The sequence below is a fragment of the Larus michahellis genome, chromosome Z, assembly GCF_964199755.1.
Source record: "Larus michahellis chromosome Z, bLarMic1.1, whole genome shotgun sequence".
In the NCBI taxonomy this organism is placed as follows: domain Eukaryota; kingdom Metazoa; phylum Chordata; class Aves; order Charadriiformes; family Laridae; genus Larus; species Larus michahellis.
Genome location: NC_133930.1, coordinates 43,658,631 through 43,683,794, shown reverse-complemented (window position 1 = coordinate 43,683,794; position 25,164 = coordinate 43,658,631). Strand labels below are relative to the sequence as shown.

Genomic DNA, 25,164 nt, shown 5'->3' with positions numbered 1-25,164 from the left:
CACACCAGTTAAAAAATTGAATCTTACAAACATAGAAAAACAAATATCAAAAGAAAATAATATTTTGGTTACTCAGCAGACTTTATCAATTTATTAATAGCACTCTAATCATCATTTGTAATAATGTAGGTGTATGTAAATTTATACATATACACACAGCCCATACATAATGTGCATGCATGTCTGCACATATATAAATAAAATACAACAGACATAGGCATACATGTATATGCTATGTGTGTGTATATATATATGCCATATACAAACACACATATATAATATATATTATATATATGATCAGTTCGTAGCACAATCCAGAAAGACTTTTTAAATGAGCCTGATTGTCATATTTACTCAGTGTACACAATTTAGCTGACAGTGCAAGCATGATGAATATGCACATATACTCACCCTTCATTGTGATTTGAACATAATTCTTCCTCTTCTCTGCTCATTCTGCTACACTTACCCACCTTTTCATGAGGAAACGCAAACTATGTATAGCTACAGTTTATAGCTTGTCTACTGTGATTATACATCTTATGCACTATCAAGAACATTAATGATACAGGTCATGGTTATCCATACCAGTGGTTCTGTAGAACATTTGGTCCTTTAGAAGTTTAACATACTGCTATGTTATTGCACAACGCATGATAACACTATTTATTCTCTGAAACGACTCTAATAGTCTCACTAGTAAATCAAAAAGAAGATGCCACTAAGTACAAATTCAGGGTTTTGTGGTTATTTTTGGTATACATTCTTTCAGTGCTTGCAAAACCCACCTGTTTGCTTTCAGACTGGAGCCTGCTTTCCAACAGAAGAAGCATCTCAGATGCTTTTTTCTTCAGCTCATAAGAAACTAATACAGAATACAGCAGGTAGAAACTTAGCACCCCCCTCCACCACCTGCAGCCTCCTCCCACTGCACAGTAAGAGCGTACTCTGACACTTTTGTTTTCCACAACTGTTATTTTGAAAATCAATTTCAAATTCCTTTAAAACACAACGTTTGGGTTCTCAAGATAATGGGTTTCACTGGATGCTCAGTCTTTTTCTAGCTTTCTGTGTGAACTTCCAAGACAGACTAGCTAAAATCTTAAGGCCCATTTTGTAGGAATCTTCCTCTGGCTTTTTTTGTGTTTCCAGTTCAGTAGTGGTTAAGAAATAACATCTAGTTTATGAAAGAAATACCGAGTATGGCTTTATAGTTACACTGTCATGTTTATTTGTAATGCTGCCTTTTCAATGACATTGAGAAGGGTAAAACTTCATCACTGTCCACTGAACTATTTTCTTTTGAAAATGTTCAGATTCTTTATGAGCTAGCTCTAAAAGCTTCTGAAGGAAAAATCTAAAGTGCCTCAATAAATAATATATGCAAGCAAATTATATATTAAATGTGCTATGGGAACACTTACAAAAATAAAATGCTTAATTTATTAAATAAAATATCCCCAACACAAAGATGAAGGACTATTTTGATCTGGCTCATATCAATAAGAAATAACAAAAAGAGAGAAAGAAAGATCACTTTTTTGCAGTAACGCCCCCTCACAGAGGGAGGCAAAAGTCTCGAGGAATAGGTAAGGTATGTTTTCATTTGTAAGAATTCATATTAAAAATAATCCTAACTCTAAATTTGAAATCGTCAACTTCTGGTTTGAAAAATAACAGGTATGCCCATGCAGCTGTCATCAGCACAGTGGCCATGCAAATGTTGTACACATACAATGCCAATCCAACTAAAAATAAATTATTTAAGAAAGAGTGGATGTAGGTAATGACAGCACTAGTACCAACACAAACATGGTGCTGAGCTCAGGGTCTTTGCACTCTGAATAGTAAGCCATAACCTCAGAGTAATTTGTTTTCTCTAGAGATGTCTATCCCCTGCCATGGCTCAAATATAACCAGTGATCTCCGTGCTTTAGATTATTCATGTTATATCAGCCTATTGTAACATTGTAAAGGCATTTTAACATGGCTAATGTCCTCCATTAGCCCCTTCTAATGAAATATAAGTTATATTGTTATGAGTTCGCTATGCCTACTAGGGTGTACTACAAGATGAGTGATAGTTTCTGCACAAAGGGCATTAATCGACAGAGACCATGCACAGTTTTGCTTGCACGGTTGAAAAAAAAGAAAAAGGATTGAGAAAGGAAGGAATACACTGCTGGACAAGCACAGTATATGATACACCTGCCCCAGCATCTATAGCTTGCCCTATCCTATCAAAATCCTTAGTTTCAACATGTGATTCTGAAATTAATACTGTACATTAATAAGCCTAGCTTCAGCCTTTATTAAAAAAGACTAGCTGGAGAACATTTTTATACCAGTGGCATGACAATATCCTACCAGAAGACAAAATAAGGGCATGTATTTAGTTTATCATGTTGTAACATAATTGTGTGCAGTGCAGGCAGCATCTTTTTCTCTTTTACTTGTATCTGGCAATGAAAGGTGCTGGCAAAGCACCTCCTTGAACAATCCCTTTAGTCCTCAGAAAGACTCTTCAGGGAAAGTGCTAAACCCCCTCTTGCCTTCCATCAAATCATTGAAGTGTTTTTTATTTTTGTGGCATTGGATGCCATCTGATCCCCTAGATCCTCCAGATAGTATATCACGTAAGTCTTTCCATCTGGCTTTATCTCTGCAAGGAATATGCTTCATGTAGAGAATACCAGTCTTCTTTTTCCACCCACATGCCGAAGCAAAAAAATTGAGGTGAATCCATAGAAACTCCCAGTAGCTGTACAGCAGAAATCACAAAGTTCCGAGTCAAATATATTTTTCCCTTTTTTCATCCACATCAAAGGCATGAATACAACAAGGCATTGTTAGTTGTGGTGGGCAAACTGAAGAGTCTGCTGATATAACAGATCAGGTTTTTAAGGCCTTTGTCTATGCAGAGTTACAATAATGCAGAAGCCAAATTGATTAGAAAGACAGGAGAGAAGAAAAAAATGATAGAAACTGAGAGAGCGAAAGAGAGAGAGAGAGAGAGAGGAGATACGTCTCAGTAATGTCTAAAAAGTCGATACTGTGTCTACAGATGGAGAAGTGCACATTGCTTGCCCTTTAGAAAGCTTCTCCGCAACTTTGTCATTAATACTGTCAAAGTTAAGAACACATTTTAATGGAGTTCAGCGGCAGTTGAACACATTCATTCCCGCAGCCCATAAGAAGAAATGCTAGGAGACTTTAGCCTAAAATATCCAAGTAGACTGGAGATGCCTTGGCCAAGTTCTGGAGGAGGGAATGGATTTCTTTGATGTTGAGCCTCATGTGAGGCTCCCGTTGCCAACAGCCCAACATCAAGTCATACACTTCCTTGGGGCATGTGCGAGGTCGCTGCAGGACTCGGCCCTGAGTGATGCACTCAATCACCTATGAGAAATCACAAGGAAAGGATCAGCACACCTGTGACAACTATTGGGGGGGTCATCCATGGAAGAGTTAACTGCTAATTGCCACAGCAACTAGCCTCACCGGTGGCAGTCTCCCAGCCAACTCTGCCAAGGGCTGCGTTTCTAGGCAGATGCAAGAGTAGCGGGATGTGATCTGGAAAATTCACCGTAAGTTGTCAGTATCTTCACTGATGTGAAATTCGTCAGTGAAGTATCTTCACTGATGTGAAATTCACCCACGTTGCCCCTTTCACTCTTGATAGAATGATGGGCCAGGAAGTAATCTCATACCTCCTCTCTCTACCCATCTAAAAACCTCACCTCATCTCAGAAGGAGGCTAAGTTTTCACCCTACTCACATAGAGCATTAGCGCCTCTCCCTCCCTCCTTCTCTCCCTCCTTAAACTTATGAGTATCACTGTGTCTGATTTCTGGAAAGGAGTTACTGCCTGTAAATCAAGAGATTTCCAGATTACCTCAGTCTATTCAAGAATGGTTCTGGACAACCACTTTGCAACAATGACATGTATGGTATGGAACTGAAATCACCCAAAGCCCGTTCAGGAGATAGCTAAGCTCCTTTTCATTGCCTCATGGTCATTCTCAATACCCAGAGCAGATTTTATCCTATATAAAGGAAAAAGCTAAATTCCAACTGGCATAGTTCTGCTTGGGCAACTTCCATCCACTCTGGGGAGGAAAGGGTGAAAAGGAAGAAATTCAACCACAAAGTTCATGACAATACCATGAATACCTAATATCAGGGGTCTTGCCTTTACTAAATAAATTTGTTGCCGTCCCTTCTCCAGAGAAGCTATACCAACAGTTAACGTGCCAGCCCTCCCAATGCAGTTTGAGAATGTATTACACACACCTCGTTGTTTGAGAGCTGATACCATGGCTGTTTGCCATAGGTAAAGATTTCCCATAATACAACCCCAAGGCTCCAGACATCACTTTCTGTGGTGAACTTCCTGTACATGATACTCTCTGGAGGCATCCAACGAATGGGCAGCATGGTGTGACCCCCAACCTGAGAAAAACAAATGAAAAGAGTCAGAAATAATTCCTCCAGACCCTCACAAGAAAGAGTATCAAGACGTTAAATAAGAAGAATCCATGTTTTCTTTCTTTCCCATCTGATACCATTCACTTTGAGGAGCTTTTCAGAACTAGGGATTCATGATCCAAACTCCTCTCCCCCCAGCAGCAATCACCACCATGACTGGTTTCTCTACAGAATCTCCAAAGACATTGTTTCTGAAGTGCAAACTCATTCTTAACATTTACTTGGCACATCGTACCCAAGTATCAGGAAGCTCTACAAAATTATTAATTAATTTAGCCTACCAACCCACTTTAAATTAGCCCAGTTTTACTCTCCATTTTAACACTGGGGAAACTATAAAAGATTCATGAAATGAAATCTGCACTGCTGATTCTCCTAGAAACTCAGTAATATCAGCTAAAATCCATGAAGACACAGTGGTCTAACCGCATGACGTGGTAGGATCAGGATCTGTATGGTTTAATTTTGAGTGAATTAAAGCAATGCTATTTTGTGTTGATAAATTCCAAAGTTTAAATCAAATTATTTTGTTCCACATTAACTACCCAGTCCTACACAGCTTAAAAAAAAATCAGTCCTTTGGATGTATTCCCTTGATAATAAACAACTTGTAAGACATAGACTCTTATGCCAAATCAACTCATGTTGAATTGGATCTTTCACTGAATGAATGCCTTAGAACATTTTTAATTTTCTCCAGAACACTGTACTTCCTCAAAATTAGGTATCCTAACCCTAATTTAATTTTTTAAAAAATCTCTTATTTCTAGTTTCTAAACAATTTATTGTTCCTGGTATGTAACATTCTGACAGGATCACATCAATAAAGAAATCCACCCAAGTACTTTTAAAATAGTGTAACTGCTGAGATATTGTGATATATAGATATTCTGATTACTTTTGCATCAAGACAGCTGCAAATATTTTCAAGGAAGTTAAAAAAATCAAAAGGAAAGCTTTTTCAAAGACATCTAACTTTTGATTAACTCTCATTTTCCTGTCTGAAAATGTATTTAATTTGAAACCACGTTTGCACTTTCAAGATTCCGTCAATTCAAAATATTGTTTCTCCTTGTGGGACTTCACATTTGTTGTTATAAAGAATGCCCTCCTTGTTCTCATGTTGAAACAGCAAATGGAAGGAGAACACAACAGAAATTCAGTCAGGGTTCATGTTCTTTCTAAATCACTCCGAACATCCATTTCCAGATATTTGTCAGTAATTCAGCATTAGCACAGCATACCAAAAACACAGCTATGGCTGTGAGAGCTCAGCCCTGTTCCGTGCATCGCCACAAGTAAACACTTGCTACTGACTCCATAAAAACAGAAAGTAATGCTAAAAATTCCACAGACTAGGCTCTTCTTCTCGTCCTCCTACAGGAGATGTCAGGCGAGCAATGGAGGAGTATTTTTTGCCAGGATGCCGAATGAAAGACAGTGCTCCTGAGTTCAGTTCCTGGTTACGTTGTGGATTTGCTTGTGCCTCAATGCATGTTGCTGAGCACTGGTTCAGAGACATTTAAAAGGGGACCCAACTCCTGTGGCCTTCTGCCTAATTTAAAGACGTGAGCACTCCATTGACAGAAAATGGATACACATTCGTAAGTGCTTTGCTCAATTCAGCCCATTCATCTCTGTGTTACAGTTTACACCTCTGTCAGGCAGACTGGCTGTAAGGCTCTGTGCATCAGTATTTTTAATCCTCTTTGACAGAGAAATCACTCGATGTGGAGAGTTTGAAGTAACACACAAACCCGCTGAGACACAAACAAAGTATCAGTTTCCCACCTTATCATAACCTAAACTGACATGGTAACCAAACAATTCCAAATCACCACTTTTACCCCCGTCGTGAGAGGTGTTTCATTAGAAAGTCAGAAAAGTTAGTCCCTTAGAAACATGCAGCCACATACACACAGACAAAGGGCAAGTACCATTAAAAGATGGTTAATGATGAGAAGCTTTTGGTCTCATCAAATATTAAAATGGCTCTTAGATCTGCTCATCATATAGCCTCTGCTACTGGTTCTTTTCAGCAATTTCTTTGACTCGTTTCTTAAAAATTAATGAAAGCTATAGACAATAAAATATGTGTCTCTATTTTTTCTTATTTGTCACATCTTACATCAAGAGATTTTGAAACAGCAATTAAACAAAAATCCCAACACTCTCCAAATCTTCTTTTCCCATGGTTCCTTGCTGCAGAACCACAGTGTATTTGTGGTAGGACTCTACGCTGAGTTTCTAGTGTCAATCAGTAAAATGAATGACACACCTCTAGAGTGATGATGATAAATTGCCACCAAATGATGGCTCTGCAATGAACTGATCTGTAACATCACAGACTTAGCTGTCTCTTTGCAGTCATAGCAAGACTGACTCATCAGTATTGACACCAAGAATTCAATTTACAGATAAGCACAAGCCACAGCGTTCTTTGGTGTTCCTTCCACGCCATCTTGCCTGGAGCTGTGTTCATTTCTGTTTCTGAAGGCAGAAGACTTCACTGGGCAGAGAACTTGTCCAGGACTGAGAAGTCCTGTGGTATCTCTATGTCTATCATTGCCAGTATCAATCATTTTAGGCACAGTTACTTCCAGTGCCGCAGCATTTTTGTGAAGATAATAGTTAATGCCTTGCAAAGTATCAATAAAAGTATTATAAGAGGTGTTCTTCTTGCCAGATGGTATTACAATGAAGGATACCTGTGCAACCTATGGAAGGTTCAGCATCTACCCGTGGTCGAAGAGCACCTTCAGTTTCAACTCAGATTTCAGTTCAGCCACATCAAAAGCACAGGGAAGGGCTTGGCCAAAGGCAGTTCTTCTAAATGCACATTTCCTTCCCTATTAATGATCCGTGGTTACTGAGTCAACACTCACTCAGCTCAGAAAAGCATTAAGGGCCGTGTTAGGTATATGCTTAAAATGAAGCACATGCTTCAGAGCTTTCTTGAACTGAAGCCTGGGACTTGACACCACTCTTTGCAATATGCCTGAAACAAATTGCCAGTCAGTTGTGAGCTTCTTTCGATCTTTATTGGACTGTTGAGTCCAAGCACCCACAGTTGTGCCAGTGAAGATAGTGGAGTGCCTTTTTGCCGTTGTTGCCAAACTCTCAGCAAGACTAAGGGGTGTTTTCCAAGAAGCACCAATGAAGGAAAACAAGATTAGACTGACCAAACTTTAAAGGTGCTGAGTGCTTCAAGGGGATGACTTCTGTGTATGCTTTAATAAGAAATGCAACTATTACACAGCTCTCAGGTATCATCAGCATTCTGCAGAATAAAGTCCCTGCTATGCAAACTGTCATTGCAGTACTGTTTGATACACGTAATTTTAAAATGATTGTGTGCTAAGCAGACTACAGTTGCAGGTAAATAACACCTTTATATTCAATCTAGCTGAAGTTATGACAGGTTTAAAAGCATTACAGTTTTAACTTAATATGCTATTACTTTAAAATCCGTGCTGTAGCTGTAAAAATGTTGCAAAAATTACCATTTTATGGATATAAATTAGGGTATATTTTCTTGATGCCTACCTGAAAGCAGCTACATTATGAAGGTTTATTTTTATTCAGAATTGTACTTCCTCAGAGCCTTTGTAGGACTTAAGTACTTGCTTCCAAATGTCAGTTTATGAAACCAAGCACTCCCTAGCCCAGACATAGCCTTGTATTACGTTCACTAGTTGTTTTTACTAGCAATATTTGTCTAGAATCTAAACCAGAAAACCTGGTGGATTTGCTTCTGCAATGTGCAAACTATCCACAGGGAGGAGGCTGCTATGCCAGATCAGTGAACTACGATGTTCTCCAAAGAAGCACTTCCAAGGGGAAACCGCCACACTGTTCCATGTATGAAATGATGCACTTTGAACAATGCAATGTCATTCCACTTGTCACCACTTTCAGCACTCAGCTTTTAAATGAATTTAGCACTTTGAAAGGTGCCAGGTAAGCCAACCTTGAACATTGTTTTCATCTATTTGCAAATGTCACGTTTCAAGGATTGCTGTAGAAGTACCATGTCTTAGCCTTGAAGCAGGGCATCTAATCCTAGAGTTTGCTGAAATTTGTTCACTTTCTGGTTTCATATGTTCCATATCCTGCTTCATAGGCACTAGGAAATGCAGAAATTTTGGTTTTAAGGAGGCAACTAGGCCTATAGTACAAAATTCTGTGGAATTGACTTTTGTTGCCCAAGGGTTGGCACACATCCATCCATCCATCCATCCATCCATCCATCCATCCATCCATCCATCCACCCACCCACCCACCTGTCCAGTGTAAACCCAGCTTTCTTGCACATTAATATTACTGCTACAGAGATGAGCCCTCAGCTGATTGTCATCAAGATAAAGGCAGGCAATCACTGCAATTTCCCTATGCCAATTAAAAAGGCATCTGCTGACCCTGCCTTGGTCACTGTTTCAACTTCTACTGCACAACTTCCATGGGAACCCAAAGCCCTGTTGCCTAATGGTTGTGAGCAAATGGATACGCTCTCTTACATAGAATGAGCAAATGAAGCCTTGTGCTTCTGCTGGGAACAGGAGGCTGTGGGTGGAGCCAGGGGAAGCCAACCTATAGAGATATGGAAGAAACAGGCTGTATGTGGGGCTGCACAGATAAGACACAAGCCACAGGCTGAGAAAGGCACAAGAAATAATGTCACTAAGATGACCACTCAATCAATTCACACCAGGTTTATGCCTTACTCGTGTACCATGAAGAGGGAGGGCTGAATGGACTGGCCGCACTTTTGCAATGCATGCCAGCTGCAACCGCTTCTTACCATAGCATCACTAGGGGCTGTAGTGCTGAGGGTATGACAGAGGCCCAGAGCCATGCCGTAGCGTGCTGCAGGGGCTGACCAAACTTCAGGACAGGGACTAACTGGAACGGGGAGTAATCTATCGTCCTGCTAAATGCTGGTGGCCATATTTGGAGAGGCTCCTGCACTCCTGGAGAGGATATCAAATGCAACCCCCAGCTTTTGCAGGCATTGTATTAAATAACCCCTTCCCCATTTTTTTCAATTTCTGGCTTTAAGTAGATGATTACTCTGAATTCATGCAGTAAAAAGCACAGCAACCAATTGCATAGCCTTGGAAAACAGACTTCCTCATTGACGTTCAACGTTCCCAGGCTCCCACGATTCCCACAGAGTGACATTGCAGTAATGTGTCAGAGCGCTTTGTATATCCTCTAAAGACTAGTGATGCTTTTCTGCCAACAGGATAAAAGTAATCTTTTTACTTTGTAAGCTCAATGAACCTGAGTGACTAATGCACGGGTTTCAGCCCTGATCCTGCCCAGTGCCTTGGTCCAGCTTGACTGCTGCATCTCCAGAGAGCCCTGCTGATCTCACACTTTTGCAGTTCAGGGTGGTAGTCTTGAAAGCAGCAACACAGCTTGGTATATGCTGAAATTAACTGTCATGTGACAAGTATGTACTCAGTCTCTTTAATGCAACTGGATCCTAGTTTGTCAGACTGTAACCAAGCTGATGTATTTGTTCACCCCTCATAAAAAAAAAAAGCATCCTGTGTATTTGTGGGATTACGGCATTTCAGGGTAGTTTTTGCTATTTATGTTTTGGTCTTCTGACTTGTTTCTCCATTTCAGGATGATATAACTGCAAAGAAAATTTTGATGCAAAAATTACCATGTCTTACTGCTAAAACTGAAAACCTCGCCTCTCTTGGTGAACATATGCTCTTTCCCCTGCATATAATGCTGGCAAACATTTCTCTCAGCACAAGAGAAGATCAATAATTGTTATTTTCATTTCTTCCATGTTCTGGCCTTGCAGACTAAGTCAATCTCTCCTCTTAAAATATCACCACTCCTGCCATGTCCACTTGCAGAAAAGCAATATATTATTTTCACAGTCATAACAAGACATACCGCTCCAGCACATGAGGTTACTGAATTGTGAAATAAGGCAGATTATTAGCCAATTGCTAAAGATGTGTCCTTTCATTTTCACTTTTTATCATGCTTTAGTTCATCTCTATTCAAAAGGGGTTTATGTCTGAAGTTCTTAATTAACTGACAGCGGTCTTGTCAGAAAACTGAAACAATATCTAGAACATTTATTAGAGTCATAGAATAGTTTGTGTTGGAACAGACCTTTAAAGGTCATCTCATCCAACCCACCTGCAATAAGCAGGGGCATCTTCAACTAGATCAGGTTGCTCAGAGCCCTATCCAACCTGACTCCAAATTTTTCCAGGGGTGGGGCATCTACCACCTCTCTGGGCAACCTGTTCCAGAGTTTCACCACCCTCATCATAAAAAATTTCTTCCTAATATCTAACCTAAATCTACCCTGTTTTAGTTTAAGACCATTACTCCTTGTCCTATCAAAACAGGCCCTTGTTAAAACTCTGTCCCCATCTTTCTTCAAAGCCCCCTTTAACTACCGAAAGGCTGCAATGAGGTTTCCCTGGAACCTTCTCTTCTCCAGGCTGAATAACCCCAAACCATTCAGCCTGTCCTCATAGGAGAGGTGCTTCATCCCTCCAGTCATTTTTGTGGCCCTCCTCTGGATCTACTCCAACAGGTCCATGTCTTTCCTGTGCTGAGGGCTCCAGACCTGGACACAGTACTCCAGGAAGGGTCTCAGCGCACCGGAGTAGAAGGACAGAATCACCTCTCTGAACCTGCTGGCCGTGCTTCTTTTGATACAGACCAGGATATGGTCAGCCCACGTCCACCTTTTCATCCACTGGTAACCCCAAGTTCTTCTCGGCAGGGGTGCTCTCAATCCCTTCATTTCCCAGCCTGTATTGATACAGGGGGTTGCCCCAACCCAGGTGCATGACATTGCACTTGGCCTTGTTGAATCTCATGAGTTTCCCACTGGCCCACTTCTCGAGCCTGTCCAGGTCCCGCTGGATGGCATCCCATCCCTCAAGCATGTCAACCACAACCCTCAGCTTGGTGTTGTCTGCTAACTTGCTGAGGGTGCACTCAATCCCACTGTCTATGTCCATGATGATGATACTGAACAGTACTGGTCCCCGTATGGACTCCTGAGGGACACTACTTCACACCGATCTGGACATCAAGCCATTGACCACTACCCTCTGGATGCAATCATCCAACCAATTCCTCATCCACTGAACAGTCCACCCATGAAATCAACGTCTCCCCAATTTAGAGAAGGATGTTGTGGGGGACCGTGCCAAAGGCCTTACAGAAATCCAGACAGACGACATCCTTAGCTCTTCCCTTGTCCACTGAGGTAGTCACTCCATCATAGAAGGCCAGTAGGTTTGTCAGGCAGGACTTGCTCTTGGTGAAGCCATGCTGGCTGTCTTGAGTCACCTCCCTGTCCTCCATGTGCCTTAGGATAGCTTCTAGGAGGATCTGTTCCATGACCTTCCCAGGCACAGAGGTGAGGCTGACAGGTCAGTAGTTCTTAGGGTCCTCCTTTATACTCTTTTGAAAAATGTGTTTTCAATGATATTTTTGAATATCACAGAGAGTGGCTTGGCAACTACATCAGCCAATTCCCACAGGACTCTGGGATGCATCTTCTCAGGTCTCATAGATTTCTGCATGTTCAGGTTCCTCATGTGGTCACAAACCTGATCTACTGTTACAGTGGGAGGGACTTTTCTCCCCCAGTCCCTCTCTTGCGGTCCATCCAATCGAGGGGTGTGGCAGGAGAGGTTGCCAGTGAAGACATCCCCTCTGGTAGGGCTGTCTATTAACTGGCTTAAGAAATTTTCCTCAATGCACTCCAGGAGTTTCCTGGATTGCCCAGAGCTCGCCATGCTACTTTTCCAGCAGGTGTCGGGGTGGTTGAAGTCCCCCAGCAGGAGAACAGCCTTCAAGCGTGACGTCTCCTGTAGCTGGTGTAAGAAGGTTTTGTCAATAGGCTCTCCTTGAGCGGGCAGCCCGTAGTGGACACCAACCACAAGGTTCCCTTTGTTGTCTCGGTTTCCAGTGCTTACCCATAAGCTTTCAACCTGCTCATGGCTATTCTTTAGAGACACCATATTATTACACTATTTTTACACTGTAAGTTCTCCCTCCAGTTATGCAGCGTCAGTTCAATAATGTGTGTCAACTTTGTGTTACTGGAGATTAAATTCTTCTCATTAATCTCTATGAAACTGTGAGTGATATGGAGAAGATGAAGAAAGACCAACTACTCAGTTTCACATAACGCAAGAAGCGGAAGACAACAAATGAAATTTTTAAATGGCACATTCATAATAAACAAAAAGAGGCACCCTGTCACATAACGTACAGTTGCGTGTGGAACTCATTGCCACACTATACTGCCAACGCCCAAGGTCTACTTGGGATCAAAAAGTGATAAAACAGACTCATGGAGGATAAATTCTGACAAGGGCTATCAAACACAAAGATACAATCTCTGGACCAGGAAGTGCCTGAGCTGCAGAGTGCTGGAGGCTAAGAGAGTACATGAGTGAAATATATTAATATACGTTTAACCTGTTTTCATACTATTCTGCAGGCATTGTTTACTCACAGTGACAGGATCCCAGACTAGAGGGGCCTTTTGAGAAGCTATTCCTATGTTCCTATGTGGATGGTCCACGCATTGCAATATACAGTTCTTATTAAACTTCTCAGCAATGTTTATGGAGGAGTAGAAATGATTTTGCCAAAAGGGTGGAATGAAGGAGAGATACTACATGGAATTGAAATATGTGAATGACCTAATGTATCTTACAATTCAGCGTGTTCCAAAGACCTTTTCAAATGATAAGTTGAAAAGATATAGAAACTTTATCTATTGTTGTGTTTTACACAACACAATATCATACCGGGTCAGCCAAATATACAGGACAATTAATAAACTGTAGTAGTTACTGTATTACAGAGCACTTACTCTTCCTAGAAAGGAAGATGAAGTGCCCTGGAGGTAAGCTCAGATGAGTGCTACGAAGAAGGTGACATGATTCACATCTCCGATGAAAAGAAATGTCTCCTATCAGAGGGATAGAAGGAAAGTTAACTGAGTGGAGATCTGTAGCACTGAAAAGTAAAGGATTACAGCTCTTTGGTGTCCCAAATGAAATGTGTATGAATGAAAAAAAAAGTCTATTCCTCTATCATTTCTTTTACTTTAAAATGAGAAAAATTTCTAGCGTTAAACAAAAAATGATAATCTAAGTTTTCACTTAGCTATCATTTTTTTCTAGGGAAAGGGAGGTACAGTGTGGTAAATCGAAAGGAAAGACAACTTGGACAGTGTATTTCGATGATTCAGTGGACATCTAGATTTGTTCTGAAGATGAGAATTCAGGATTTTGGTGAAAAAGCAGGTAGATGGGATTACTATAAGCCAGAGAAGACCTGGCATGTTGAACCAGATGGCGTCTCCTTTCTAAAACACATATTCTCCTTATTTGTTGTGTCAAGCTATGCCATAGCATACAGTTACTGATCACTCCAGCAGCACGACTTGCAACTCACAATATTGAGGTCACGTGAAGTCCTGTGTTTTGCTTCACAAAAAGTTGTCAATATATCACTTGTACCCTAGCACTATTTTCACACCTGAGTGTCTGCTGGTTGCACCAGTGGATAAAAGGAGGTATCAGGTACCAGCAGACAATCAGCTGTAACAACTCATTTTAAAATCCTCACAAGCTCTGGGATGATCTACCTGGACTTGTGTAAAGCACACAAGTCCTGCACAACATCCTTGCCTTTAAGTTGGAGAGACATGGATTTGATGGATGGACGACTTGGTGGATAAGGAATTGTCTGGATGGTCACACTCAAACAGTTGTGGTCAACAGCTCGATGTCCACGTGGTGACCAGTGACAAGTGGCGTTCCTCAGAGGTTAGTACTGGGACCAGACCGCTTAACGTGCCCTGAGGACAAGGACTTGGGGGTATCAGTGGATGAGAAGCTAAACACGAGGCATCAATGTGTGCTAGCAGCCCACAAGGCCAACTGTATCCTGGACTGCTTCAAAAGAACCGAGACCAGCAGGTTGAGGGAGATGATTCTCCTCCTCTACTCTGCTCTGGTGAGACCCCACCTGGAGTACTGTGTCCAGCTCTGGAGTCCTCAGTACAAGAAGGACATGGACCTGTTGGAGAGAGTCCAGAGGAGGGCCACGAAGTTGATCAGAGGGCTGGAGCAGCTCTCCTATGAAGACATGCTGAGAGAGTTGGCGTTGTTCAGCCTGGAGAAGAGAAAGGTCTCTCTGGGGAGACCTTATAGCAGCCTTTCAGTACGTAAAGGGGGCTTACAAGAAAACTGGACAGGGATTTTTTACAAGGGCATGTAGTGATAGGACAAGAGGTAAAGGCTCTAAACTGAAAGAGGGTAGACTTAGATTAGATATTATTAAGAAATATTTTACTATGAGGGTGGTGAGACACTGGAACAGGTTGCCCAGAGAAGTTGCGGATATCCCATCCCTGGAAGCGTTCAAGGACGGGCTGGATGGGGCTTAGAGTAACCTGGTCTAGTGGAAGATGTCACTGCCAGTGACAGGGGGGTTGGAACTAGATGATCTTTTAACGTCCCTTCCAACCTAAACCATTCTATGATTATATGATTATCTAATGTGTCCAAATCAACAGTAAAACAATTTTGCAATGCAATATTAATGAATTGCAGCTACTGCCTTTCTGATTTTCAAACCAAACAGTTAAGAAAATATCAAATTCCACTTTTACATTAACCCCAAGTAGTCTGGGCTACCAGGGTGAAGAAAGTTTTAGAAATAGCCTTTAATATGATTGGAAAACTGGCCTCTACAAGTCTGTACCACACTTGAAATCCTAACTTCTGTTTGCTTTTTAAAATAGGGCATTGCAAGATCGTCATGGTCATTCTCCTTCTCTTCTGCAGTCTTCATGATGTTTTCTGTTTGCCACTTTGTCTGGGCCATAATTTGTTTACATAAACTGGAAAACACAAGAGAAAAGTTTCACTAAAATAGAACAGAAAAAATTCTCTGCTGTTTTCTTTCCATGAATTCTAGTTTTGTCTCCTCACTTGTACCGTGACATCATTCTATGAGTTGAAACAGGCATGTATTCTGAAATGAGGCATCCATCAAACAACATGCAATACGATCACTAAAAATACCAGTAACTGCTATTACTGAAAAAAAATATTATTCATTCCTATGGAGCTTGCAAAATTCTAAATTGTTCTTATCAAATTCATATGTTGAATTGTTTCTTAAGCCATGGTTAAAGTACTGTTCTTGGGCACAAGAGCCAAAATGTAGCCCAAGCAGTGATGAAATAATTTTATAGCTCTTGGCTGAATTTCTACGCTGGTGTAAAGGGACAATTTACACCAGCAGAGGGCTTGGAACCACAAATTAGGGTTTTGGTTTTGTATTTGATTTTGGTTTTCTTTCTTCACTCTTTTCAGTGCCTGTTTCTACCCTCAGCACTGTCATTTTCCATTTAAGAAACATAATATGGCATTGTGTATGCAATGGCTCTTCGAATTCACATGACTGTGATTGTTTAACACCAACGCTGAGGTGTAAATTCTGACTGTGATGTTGAAGCATTTTCTGCCTCCAAAAAGAGACCAGATAATCTCCTGACTTGCAGGCATTCACAGAAGGTATCAGTCTAGTAAGAAATGCCCCCTAAAACTTCCCTGGGTGGACCTATTCTGTGATTTCATGTCATCAGGGTGGAGGTTTGGCTTTCTGACATTATGTCTGTTGAACCTGCTCATCCTGGGAACACAGGAAGATCACAGTGATCTTTGAAAGGATTTAGGACTCTGCACCAGCATTGCTGTATCTCTGGTAAGGGTCCTCTCAAGATTTAACACATATTGATTTCCACACCACACCACAGATTGTGCAACGTACTTCTCACATCCTTCACCAAATGCTAGTGGTGTATGGACAAAGGAGAAGAGGTGGCTGGGGAAGAAACCCACAACTATGCCTACCCTCCCTGCTTTTCCCTTACACATTTTGCAGTGCCCCAAGGGAGTATTCTGTAAAACCTTCTACGTCCTCCAAGTATGAAGCTACTCCTTACTGTAACCATGCAGCACTGAGGTGGTTCCTTCCTCATGCGTGCTCACCTTCCTCTCTGGATGAGTAAGAATGCTATTGAACATTGAGTACTCTGCTTGCTGCACTGTTGCAACACTATAAGCAATTCAAAATTAATGCATAAATATAATTTTAGTTTCACTGCTCAAATAAAATCAGCATCTGCAGTAAAACTGAGAGCTCAAAGGTTAGAGGCCCAATTTTTTTAAAACAGGCTGCAATTTTACACCAAAGTATTTAGGACAGTCATTTAATTTTTGAGATCTCTATTGTTAAAAGTGCAGGGCAACTGTACGATCTTCAATATAAATCTCACATGCAGCACCCCAGACTCCAGAGTTGCATAGATTCAAGGAGGTCCTGGAGACATTCAAAATAAGCCAAGTGTGAAAGGAATCTCTCTTATTGTTAAGGCTACATATTTCAATTTGTTTGGGGGTTTCTGGAATTGTCTACAGCCCCAGTGTTTTGTACAGTTCAGGAATACTTCAGGCTAGGACTCCCAAATCAATCTCTGTGAAAATCTGGTACTAAAACAAGTCATATTTAAATTAGGCTGGTGTTATTTTTTTTTCACCTGTGCTTGTATAACACCTTGGTCAATGAATTCCTGATCCACATGGGGCTCCTACACACCCTTGCAGGACACGCTATACATAATAAGACTTTTTCTAGCCACTTGTAAAAAATTACAAATGGGTTCACCATAGCAGATGCACTTTAACTTGGATATATGATAGTGGGTTACTATAGCCTTAATACTGTTTGTGAGTCTTTATACTTCAGCATATTTTTCATCTGCTTTAGATGAAAACTTTTGAAATATTGTTCCATAAAGGCTGCATTTCCTTTTAAAGTCATGCTACTTTATAATACTCTTTGGACATGTTTAGGATGATCCATACAGAGTATTATCAAATGCACTCAATGATGTTCTTATTAAAATGTTATATGCTTCAGGCCTTAGTGTATAGTTTTCTTTGTCTTCTTGCCAGGCAAATCTATTATTCTTTCTGCATACTAGGCTGTCACCTTCACCTAACCCTGCATCCTGGCCTCTGTGGCTATTTCCATTGAAAACATCCCTGGATCTTGTATCCATCAGGATATTTCATTTTATGATTCACCATGGCCTACAGGAAGGGGGTAGTTCTTGGGTTTCCGTTAGCCTTGACCCCATACTTAGGCTGCAGCCCTATTTTATTTTCCTTTTCTCTCTGCCAGAGAGGAGTTCCCCTTCAAGGTACTGAACTGTGACTGAGCTAGCTAAGACACTTTTGTTAACAAAAAGCAGATGCACCACTAAGTTCTCTTCTGAAAGGATCTTCCTACCGTAATGATTTTGAGTTTGGAAACCCGCTGTATTGTGCAAAACCCATTCTGTATGAATGCTCCAGCTTTTCCAGGACATCTGAAATGAGTGTTAAACAAGTCTCATGTTCACTTTATCAGCTGGCTTTTCTCTGGCTAAAGGAAGGTACCTGGCTAGATTGGCAGTTTCATGTGAATACTGACTTTTTAAACGAATGCCCTCCAAGTTGCTGATCTGTGTATTTGATCTGTTTAATCTACTTTTCAATTATTTTGAATACTTTGCATAGTTATCTCTGTATGAGTGATTGGGTATTCTGTTGCTGAGAACTGTAAATGAGGTAGTGAAGGAATGGGATTAGCATGATTGGTAAGAGTACTTAAGTCTTACTGAAATCTCACCGTTCTGGTCAGTATGACACCTTTGCTGGAAAGTGAGAGGTGGCTCTGGTTTTCTGTGAGAATTGTTGAGCTAGGTAAATAGTCAAGTAGGAGTTAGCCATTTGAAACCCCAAAATAATGCTACATGTACTTTCTTTGCCTGTTTTGAAGAGGTAACAATGAGTATCATGTGTGAGCCAATACAGACCATGCTTCTATCAGACAGGAATTAAATCCGGCAATTCCTGAACAAAATGCAATCCCACTTCTTACTCTTTAAGGTCAGACAGCTTCCCAGCATCCATGTACTCCTGTGACAGGCCTAACACAATAATGTCAGAAGTAAGTTCTTGTCTTCAAGACTGTCTTGGCTCTAGTGAAAGCAGGGGAGACCTTTCCCTGTTAAATGAAACTAATATGGGTTACTCCCCATGATGGGCACTTACTCAAATAAGGGCCTCTTTACGCTTAACAGGAGCACTTTAATGAAGAAGCATCTACTAAACAAAGAAACTCAACAGCCTAGCCCTGGGGAATGGGGAAAGGAATCAAGATGAATACCAAGGGAAGAGAAAAGAGGGAGTGGGGATGGGAGGGGCACAGAAGGTGAACAGGAGCTGGGTAAAAAGCAAAATGGTCACAACTATAGACCAGGGCATGCAGGAATGGATGACCAGTCAGCCTTCTATATCTATTGCAAAGCATTTCCAATAAGCAAGCACGCAAGCAGTCATCAGTGAGCGCTATGTCCCACATAACCCTCTTACTGCATATGCAGTCCCCTTATGGATAAACTGAACCCTGGGAAGACTCTTTCAGCCCTAATCTTGCATGTGCCTTTCAGTTATTTCAGTAAATACCCAGAAACATTAACAGTCTCCTGCATAAAGTGACCTATGGTCAAAACACTGCCAAGTTATGAGAAACCTCAAACCTTTTCTGCTTCAGCAAAAGGAACGCAATATTCCAAATGAACACTGCTGAAAATAACAGATTATTCAGAATAAGAATAATAAATATCATTTCACCTCTCCAGCACAAAACCTGCAGTTTCCTTGCTCATTCGTTTTTCCTCTGCAAGAGAGGGGTAGGGAATAAAAGAGTGTAAGGCAGAAATGGTACCTTCTCTAAGAGACCACAGAGACTGCTTTCCACTGCCCTGCAGGACCCCACGGACCCTTACTGGCAGGAGACAAGGCAACTTCCACTGGCTCCGGAGGGATTTCACACACAGGCTGTGAGCAGCTGTCAGAAAGCCCTGATGAAATTGTGCATTTCAGCTGTCACCACCAGAAATAGGGCTTTCCCCTAAGTCAGGGAGCACAGTCTCTCGGGATGAGCCTCTAGGCTCTCCCTAGGTAAAACTCAGGCAGAGGTTTGGGCAAAGAACCACAGCATGCAGACTGACCCCAAATTTCTATGGCTCTTGGGATTATGTCTACCACCACAGGGAGTTGTTCCCTCCAAAACAGTTAATACATTTGCATTCTGTCTTGCAGCAGAAGTACAGCTTTTGGTTATTCCAGGAATTTCTTCTGCAACGTCTAACACTGGGCAAATGATCCTTTATCATTATTATCCATGTACTTGTTCTCTGAGAAGCCTAAGTTGAAGTACACAACTGGCAAGTTCAGGACCTGTAAGTATCTTCATTATTTCTGCTCAAGGCTTGGATTCTGTGATCGTGCTTTGGCCCTAAGGGGGAAATTCATCTCTGTGGAGCCATGCCAAGACCATGCCATGCAAGTCGCTCATGACGCTCTCAGCTGGAGAGCAAGGGAAGAACTACTATACCCTTTCTGCTGTTTATTAGCACTGGGATAGATGCCAATCCCTACAACATGTTTGCCACAAATTCATCTCCAGAATAGTTAATTTTAACATGACAAAATAATGGAAAAGTCATCTTATAATTGTCAAGATTGTTAATATCTGAAGATATTTAAAATTCAATATTTGATGTTAATACTATAAAGTACTATAACTGTTAATATTAATTTTGATAATAATAGGTATTATGTATGCAACAAAAAAGAAAAATACACTAACTTAAATGAAAGACAGGCCTGCATCTATAAGCATGAGTTGGGATGCAGGTTTTAGAATTCAACCTTCTTCTACTATTCTAAAGAAATGGACAATATTTTAAAATTGTGCAACAGTATCCAGAAGTAGTCCATGTCAGACTGGGCCACACACCTTTTTGTTCTCTATTGCCAGCACAAAGAAGAATATAGAATTATCTCTGTAAAGGAAGAGATGGTTTTATTTAGTCTAAGGACTGATTAATAGAAGAATCACAATACCTCTCGACTATCACGTTAATACGTTGTGATTCAGAAGTATCAGGAGCAGCAGAATGTGAGGATGGGATAAACAGAATGAGACTAAACAAGGCAGCAGAAAAGTTCACCTTTTATTTCTTCCACACTGAGAACATCTCCCCTTGAACTTCTCTTTCCCAAGAAATCCAAACTGATTTATACAAACTTCGCCCTAGGCTACTTATAGTTGCCTTGTTAGTTTACTCAACAAACCCACAGTGGTCAAAAAATAGAAGTTCTGCTCTTTGTGAGAAGTACTGATGTTTTGAAATGCCTTTGATTCTGTATAAAGCAAAAGTACTGAACATTTTCACAAAATAAAAAATTTGGAACATTTTTGAGCAAGAAAATTTGAAATGAAAAATGTTGGTGTTTTCCAGCAAAACAAAACAGGCAGATGCTCCCAAAAGATTTGTTCGAATGGAAACTTTAAACAAAATGTACTCAGATAATTAAAAATAAAATGTGACTGATACTCAATTTAGGTCACACATTCTACAGCACGTTTTTTGATATATGCATCCTCTAAATTGGTTCTGAAGTGAAGCAAAGACCTACAGAGGTCTGTTAAGGAAAATTAAGAAAAATGTCAGCTATGTCTGCTGCTGCAGAGATGGAAGGGAACATCATGCTTCTGGAGGGCAGCTTCCTGCAGACAGTGGCACCTCCTTGAGTCTGGGGGAGCCCAACATCCAGCGGATTCCCAATGTGTTTCAGGCCCTGGGCAGTTTGGCATGGTGAAATGTTGGCAGAGGCATGAGGAGCAGCTCAATACAATACCACTAGTCTCTGAATTATTTCCATTATCACTTCTGGGAGGAATTCCTGCAGGAATTCTTCCTGTGCTCAAAACTGATCCATGTACAACTTAGATAGTCAAGATCTGCACTGAGGGCGGACCCATTTTATGGAGACTCACAGGAAAAAAACAAAGCCTCTCACAAGGTCAATAAGCTATGTCTTAAAACAACTGGATCCAAGATAAAGCACTAAAACATACTATAGGAAACAAACATATATTGGGAACGGAATGGATTATTTTGCGACCTAAATAAAACCAAGCAACAACAAAATGATTAATTAATAGACAAATCCTTTTGAAATTTCTCTCAGCAGATTCTTTCCGTGGAAAGAGAAACGATGGGAGAAAGTGATCAGCAGTTGTTGAAAAGAAAATCAAAATCTGAAACAGCACCAGCCAATGTCCTATTAAGATACCTAGAATGCTCTCCTTTTAGAGATTAAATATTTTAGCACCCCTATATCACAACAGAATTAATCCCTCTAATAATCTCTGACTGTCACATAGCATTGTTCATTCAGAAACATTGCGAAACATTATAGCTCCTGTACAGCTGCATAAAATACATAAAGCTCTGACTGAAATATTGTCAACCCAGGACAAAATACCACAGCCATTTAATAGAACAGAGAAATCTTGGGGAAAAAAAAACCCAAACCAGAACACGGCAAACCCCAAAAACCAGACTAGGCAAAAAAATGAAGAAAAAGACTACGTACAACAGAAACCGGATGCTCTACAGGAGGGGGCAGCATGTCACTTGGCACCACAACTGGAATCTAGCAGAGCCCTATCGTCTGTTCCCATGAAAATGCACCCTGGTCTTCAAGCTGCATCTTTTCTAAAAGTCACATCCTGCCATGCACTGCAAGCTAAGTGGCAGCAGAGAAAATACTGCATCTTCGTCTGAGTTAAGTTCCCCTTCTCCTTCCCTCCTCTGCAGTTCTCTAGCTGAATGTCACCATGGTATCTGACCAGTTATCAAATGCACAACTTTCAGAATGCATAATTTTTGTCCCTGTTCCTGCCGGCCAGGAAATCAGAGGCCTCCCTATTTCTGGGCCATTTAGCTTGCAGGGTGTGAATGATACTGGAGATGTCATCTGAAAGAGAGCAGGTCTGCGTCCGGTGTGGTACCCTCCTTGCTGCCCTGGCCAGGGACTGCTGCATTTCAGATCCTGCCTGCTGTAGCCAAATGCCTGCAACTCCATCTTACCCTGTTCCACCGTGCAGCCAGGGTACCCCGACAGCTGCCTGCCTTTTCGAGCACTGCCTGCCACGGCAGCCCTGGCCCTGCATACTAATTGGCACATTTAATGACTTTCTCTTGCTCTCCCTCCTGTCTCCTCCTGAGCTGCCGTCTGGGAGCAGAGGAGCCCGGCTGCCATGGAAACTGAGCCTCCAAACGCCCTGAACCTGCCGAACCAACCTTTGGAGAGATTCCGGTGGTGAAGCTCAAAAAAGGGGATGCTCAAGGGGGTGTAAAGGCGGAGGAGTGGGAAGAGGTAATGTCGACTGTGGTGGGAGCGGGTCTGGGCTGTTCTGCCAAGGCACTGCACAAGCTGAGTGTATACTGGGCATAAGAAAGCAGGCATTCAGGGGAAAAACAGATTAACCCTCTATTACCTACATTTTTCTTGAATATGTTTCAAAGGCTTCTCAACCCCCTCCCTCCCATCCATTTACAGTCTGGATCAAACACCTCTAGCACGTACACACGCCATGTCATTAAACGAGTTTTCACAATCCCAAATAGGACTCACAGATCCGAAGGACTGTTTGTAGCCAGAAAAAGTGCCGATTACGGTGAGCAAAAGGTTCATGGGGGCCTCAGGCCCTCCACAGCACAAGCTGGCAGAGGACAAACCCCTGCCTAGGCAATAAGGCTGTGATCCCGTGCCCAGACTTTCAGTCCTGCTTCCCTTTCCCAGGCTAGCAGTGGGACTGCTGTGGCACCGTCTGCGTGCGCTGATGCCTCTTCTGGGCAGGCACCTAATTCAACTCCAGCTCTGTGTCCAAAAACATTCTGGACACTGCTTCAGGCCATGTGGCAATGGGAACTGTACTTCTGTCCTCAGTTCTGCCTCCCAGGGATTTCTAGGCATACAATGGGGGTAAGATGAGTGTACATTTAAATCTGAGTTAGTACCCAAATTTCAGCCTTCGAAGGACACCTTCACTTGCACCCAGTGTCCTTGGAAGCTTTCTGGCCTGCAGCGAAGAATCTCCTCGGGTGTCTTTTTTCTAAGCAAAGTTCCCCATGATATGATTTATTCATGCAGGGAGCCCTCAGAAGGTCAATAAAACTGGCACGCTCCCAGAACCACACAAACAAGCAAACAAAACACGGAAGAAAAAACCCCCACTGTTCTTTTAGTGGAACATTCCGAAAATTTTAGACTGGGTCAGCACTTTTCTGAAGACTAGATGGAGCTGATTATGTCCCAGGCACGGAAGAGACATAACAAATGTTTCAACTCTCATTCTCTGTCCCAACCACTTAAACAACCATCCTAATGCTGGGAATTTACTTCAGATCCAAGTCAGAATGCATCGCGCCATGAAGCAGTGCAGGGTTTTCGAGCTGAAGTACCCAGGACACCCAAAAAAAGCCCTGCTTGGTGTTCCTGTGAGGCAGGGGGATCTACCGCAGCACAGGCTGGGGAGCACAGCGAGACAGGTCTTAGATGTGACAACTAAGGACAGCCTAGCCTGCTTCCCACAGGGATACTTCCTGTTTAGCTAAGATCAGCAAAAGGAGACTTCTCCTTGGGTTTTTTCTTTTAGGGAATTTATGCTGTCTTGCACCTCATCTTGCCATTAAGGAGAAAAAGCTTCCACTGACTTGAAGAGTGCTGCCCCATTATAATTTTCAATACACTACGTCTGTCACACATGAGTTCCTATTACAGCACAAGTTGGTGCATAAAAGATGAAGAAGTGCAAAAGGAGTGTTTGCAAGTCACTTACAGCAATGCCTCACCTAAGAGAGAAAGCTCTTTTACAGGGTTGCAGCATTTGTGTAAGCCTCCCCTCTCTCTCATGCAACTGATTTTATTAAATAAGAAATAATGTTTGAAACTGACCATGTTAGAGGATTACAGGAAGGGAAAAATATTTCTTTTCAAGCAAATAGAGAAATTGGTTGTTAATGTTACCAGGACCAAATGGCATTCACCTGAGTCCGAAGGTATGCAGTTGGGAAACTGCAGGTGTATGAGTATCATTAAAAAGAGCAACTGTGCCAGAGAGCTGATGCATGGATAAAAACAGTCTGTCTGTATCTTTCTAAGCAAAGTGGGAAACAAAAGCTTCTGTAGAAAGGGATCCCACTCTACCACAGAATCACAAAATCACAGAATGGTAGGGTTGGAAGGGACCTCTGGAGATCACCTAGTCCAACCCCCCTGCCAGAGCAGGGTCACCCAGAGCAGGTTGCACAGGAACGCGTCCAGGTGGGGTTTGAATGTCTCTAGAGGTGGAGACTCCACCATCTCCCTGGGCAGCCTGTTCCAGTGCTCCGCCACCCCCAAAGTAAAGAAGTTCCTTCTCACGTTTAGGTGGAACCTCCTATGCTCAAGTTTGTGCCCATTACCTCTTGTCCTGTCCCCAGGCGCCACTGAAAAGAGCCTGGCCCCATCCTCCTGACACCCACCCTTTAAGTATTTATAAGTGTTGATAAGGTCCCCCCTCAGTAGTCTTTTTTCCAGACTGAAGAGACCCAAATCCTTCAGCCTTTCTTCATAAGAGAGGTGTTCCAGTCCCCTAATCATCTTGGTAGCCCTTTGCTGTACCCTCTCCAGCAGTTCC

The 25,164-nt window shown here is 41.8% G+C and overlaps 1 protein-coding gene across 2 annotated transcripts in view; it reads right to left on the bottom strand.

The window, feature by feature from the left end:
- Positions 1-2,285: 2,285 nt before the first annotated feature.
- NTRK2 (neurotrophic receptor tyrosine kinase 2) overlaps positions 2,286-25,164 on the bottom strand; it is a 206,380-nt gene continuing 183,501 nt past the window's right edge. Inside the window, exons 16-17 of one of the 2 annotated variants that reach the window (XM_074571083.1) lie at positions 4,294-4,452; positions 2,286-3,399 (exon numbers count right to left, since the gene is read on the bottom strand). In XM_074571083.1, the coding sequence (XP_074427184.1) occupies positions 3,214-3,399; positions 4,294-4,452 (345 nt within the window). In that variant the 3' untranslated portion in view covers positions 2,286-3,213. The remainder of the gene's footprint in view (positions 3,400-4,293; positions 4,453-25,164) is intronic. The other variant, XM_074571082.1, reaches the window with a different exon arrangement.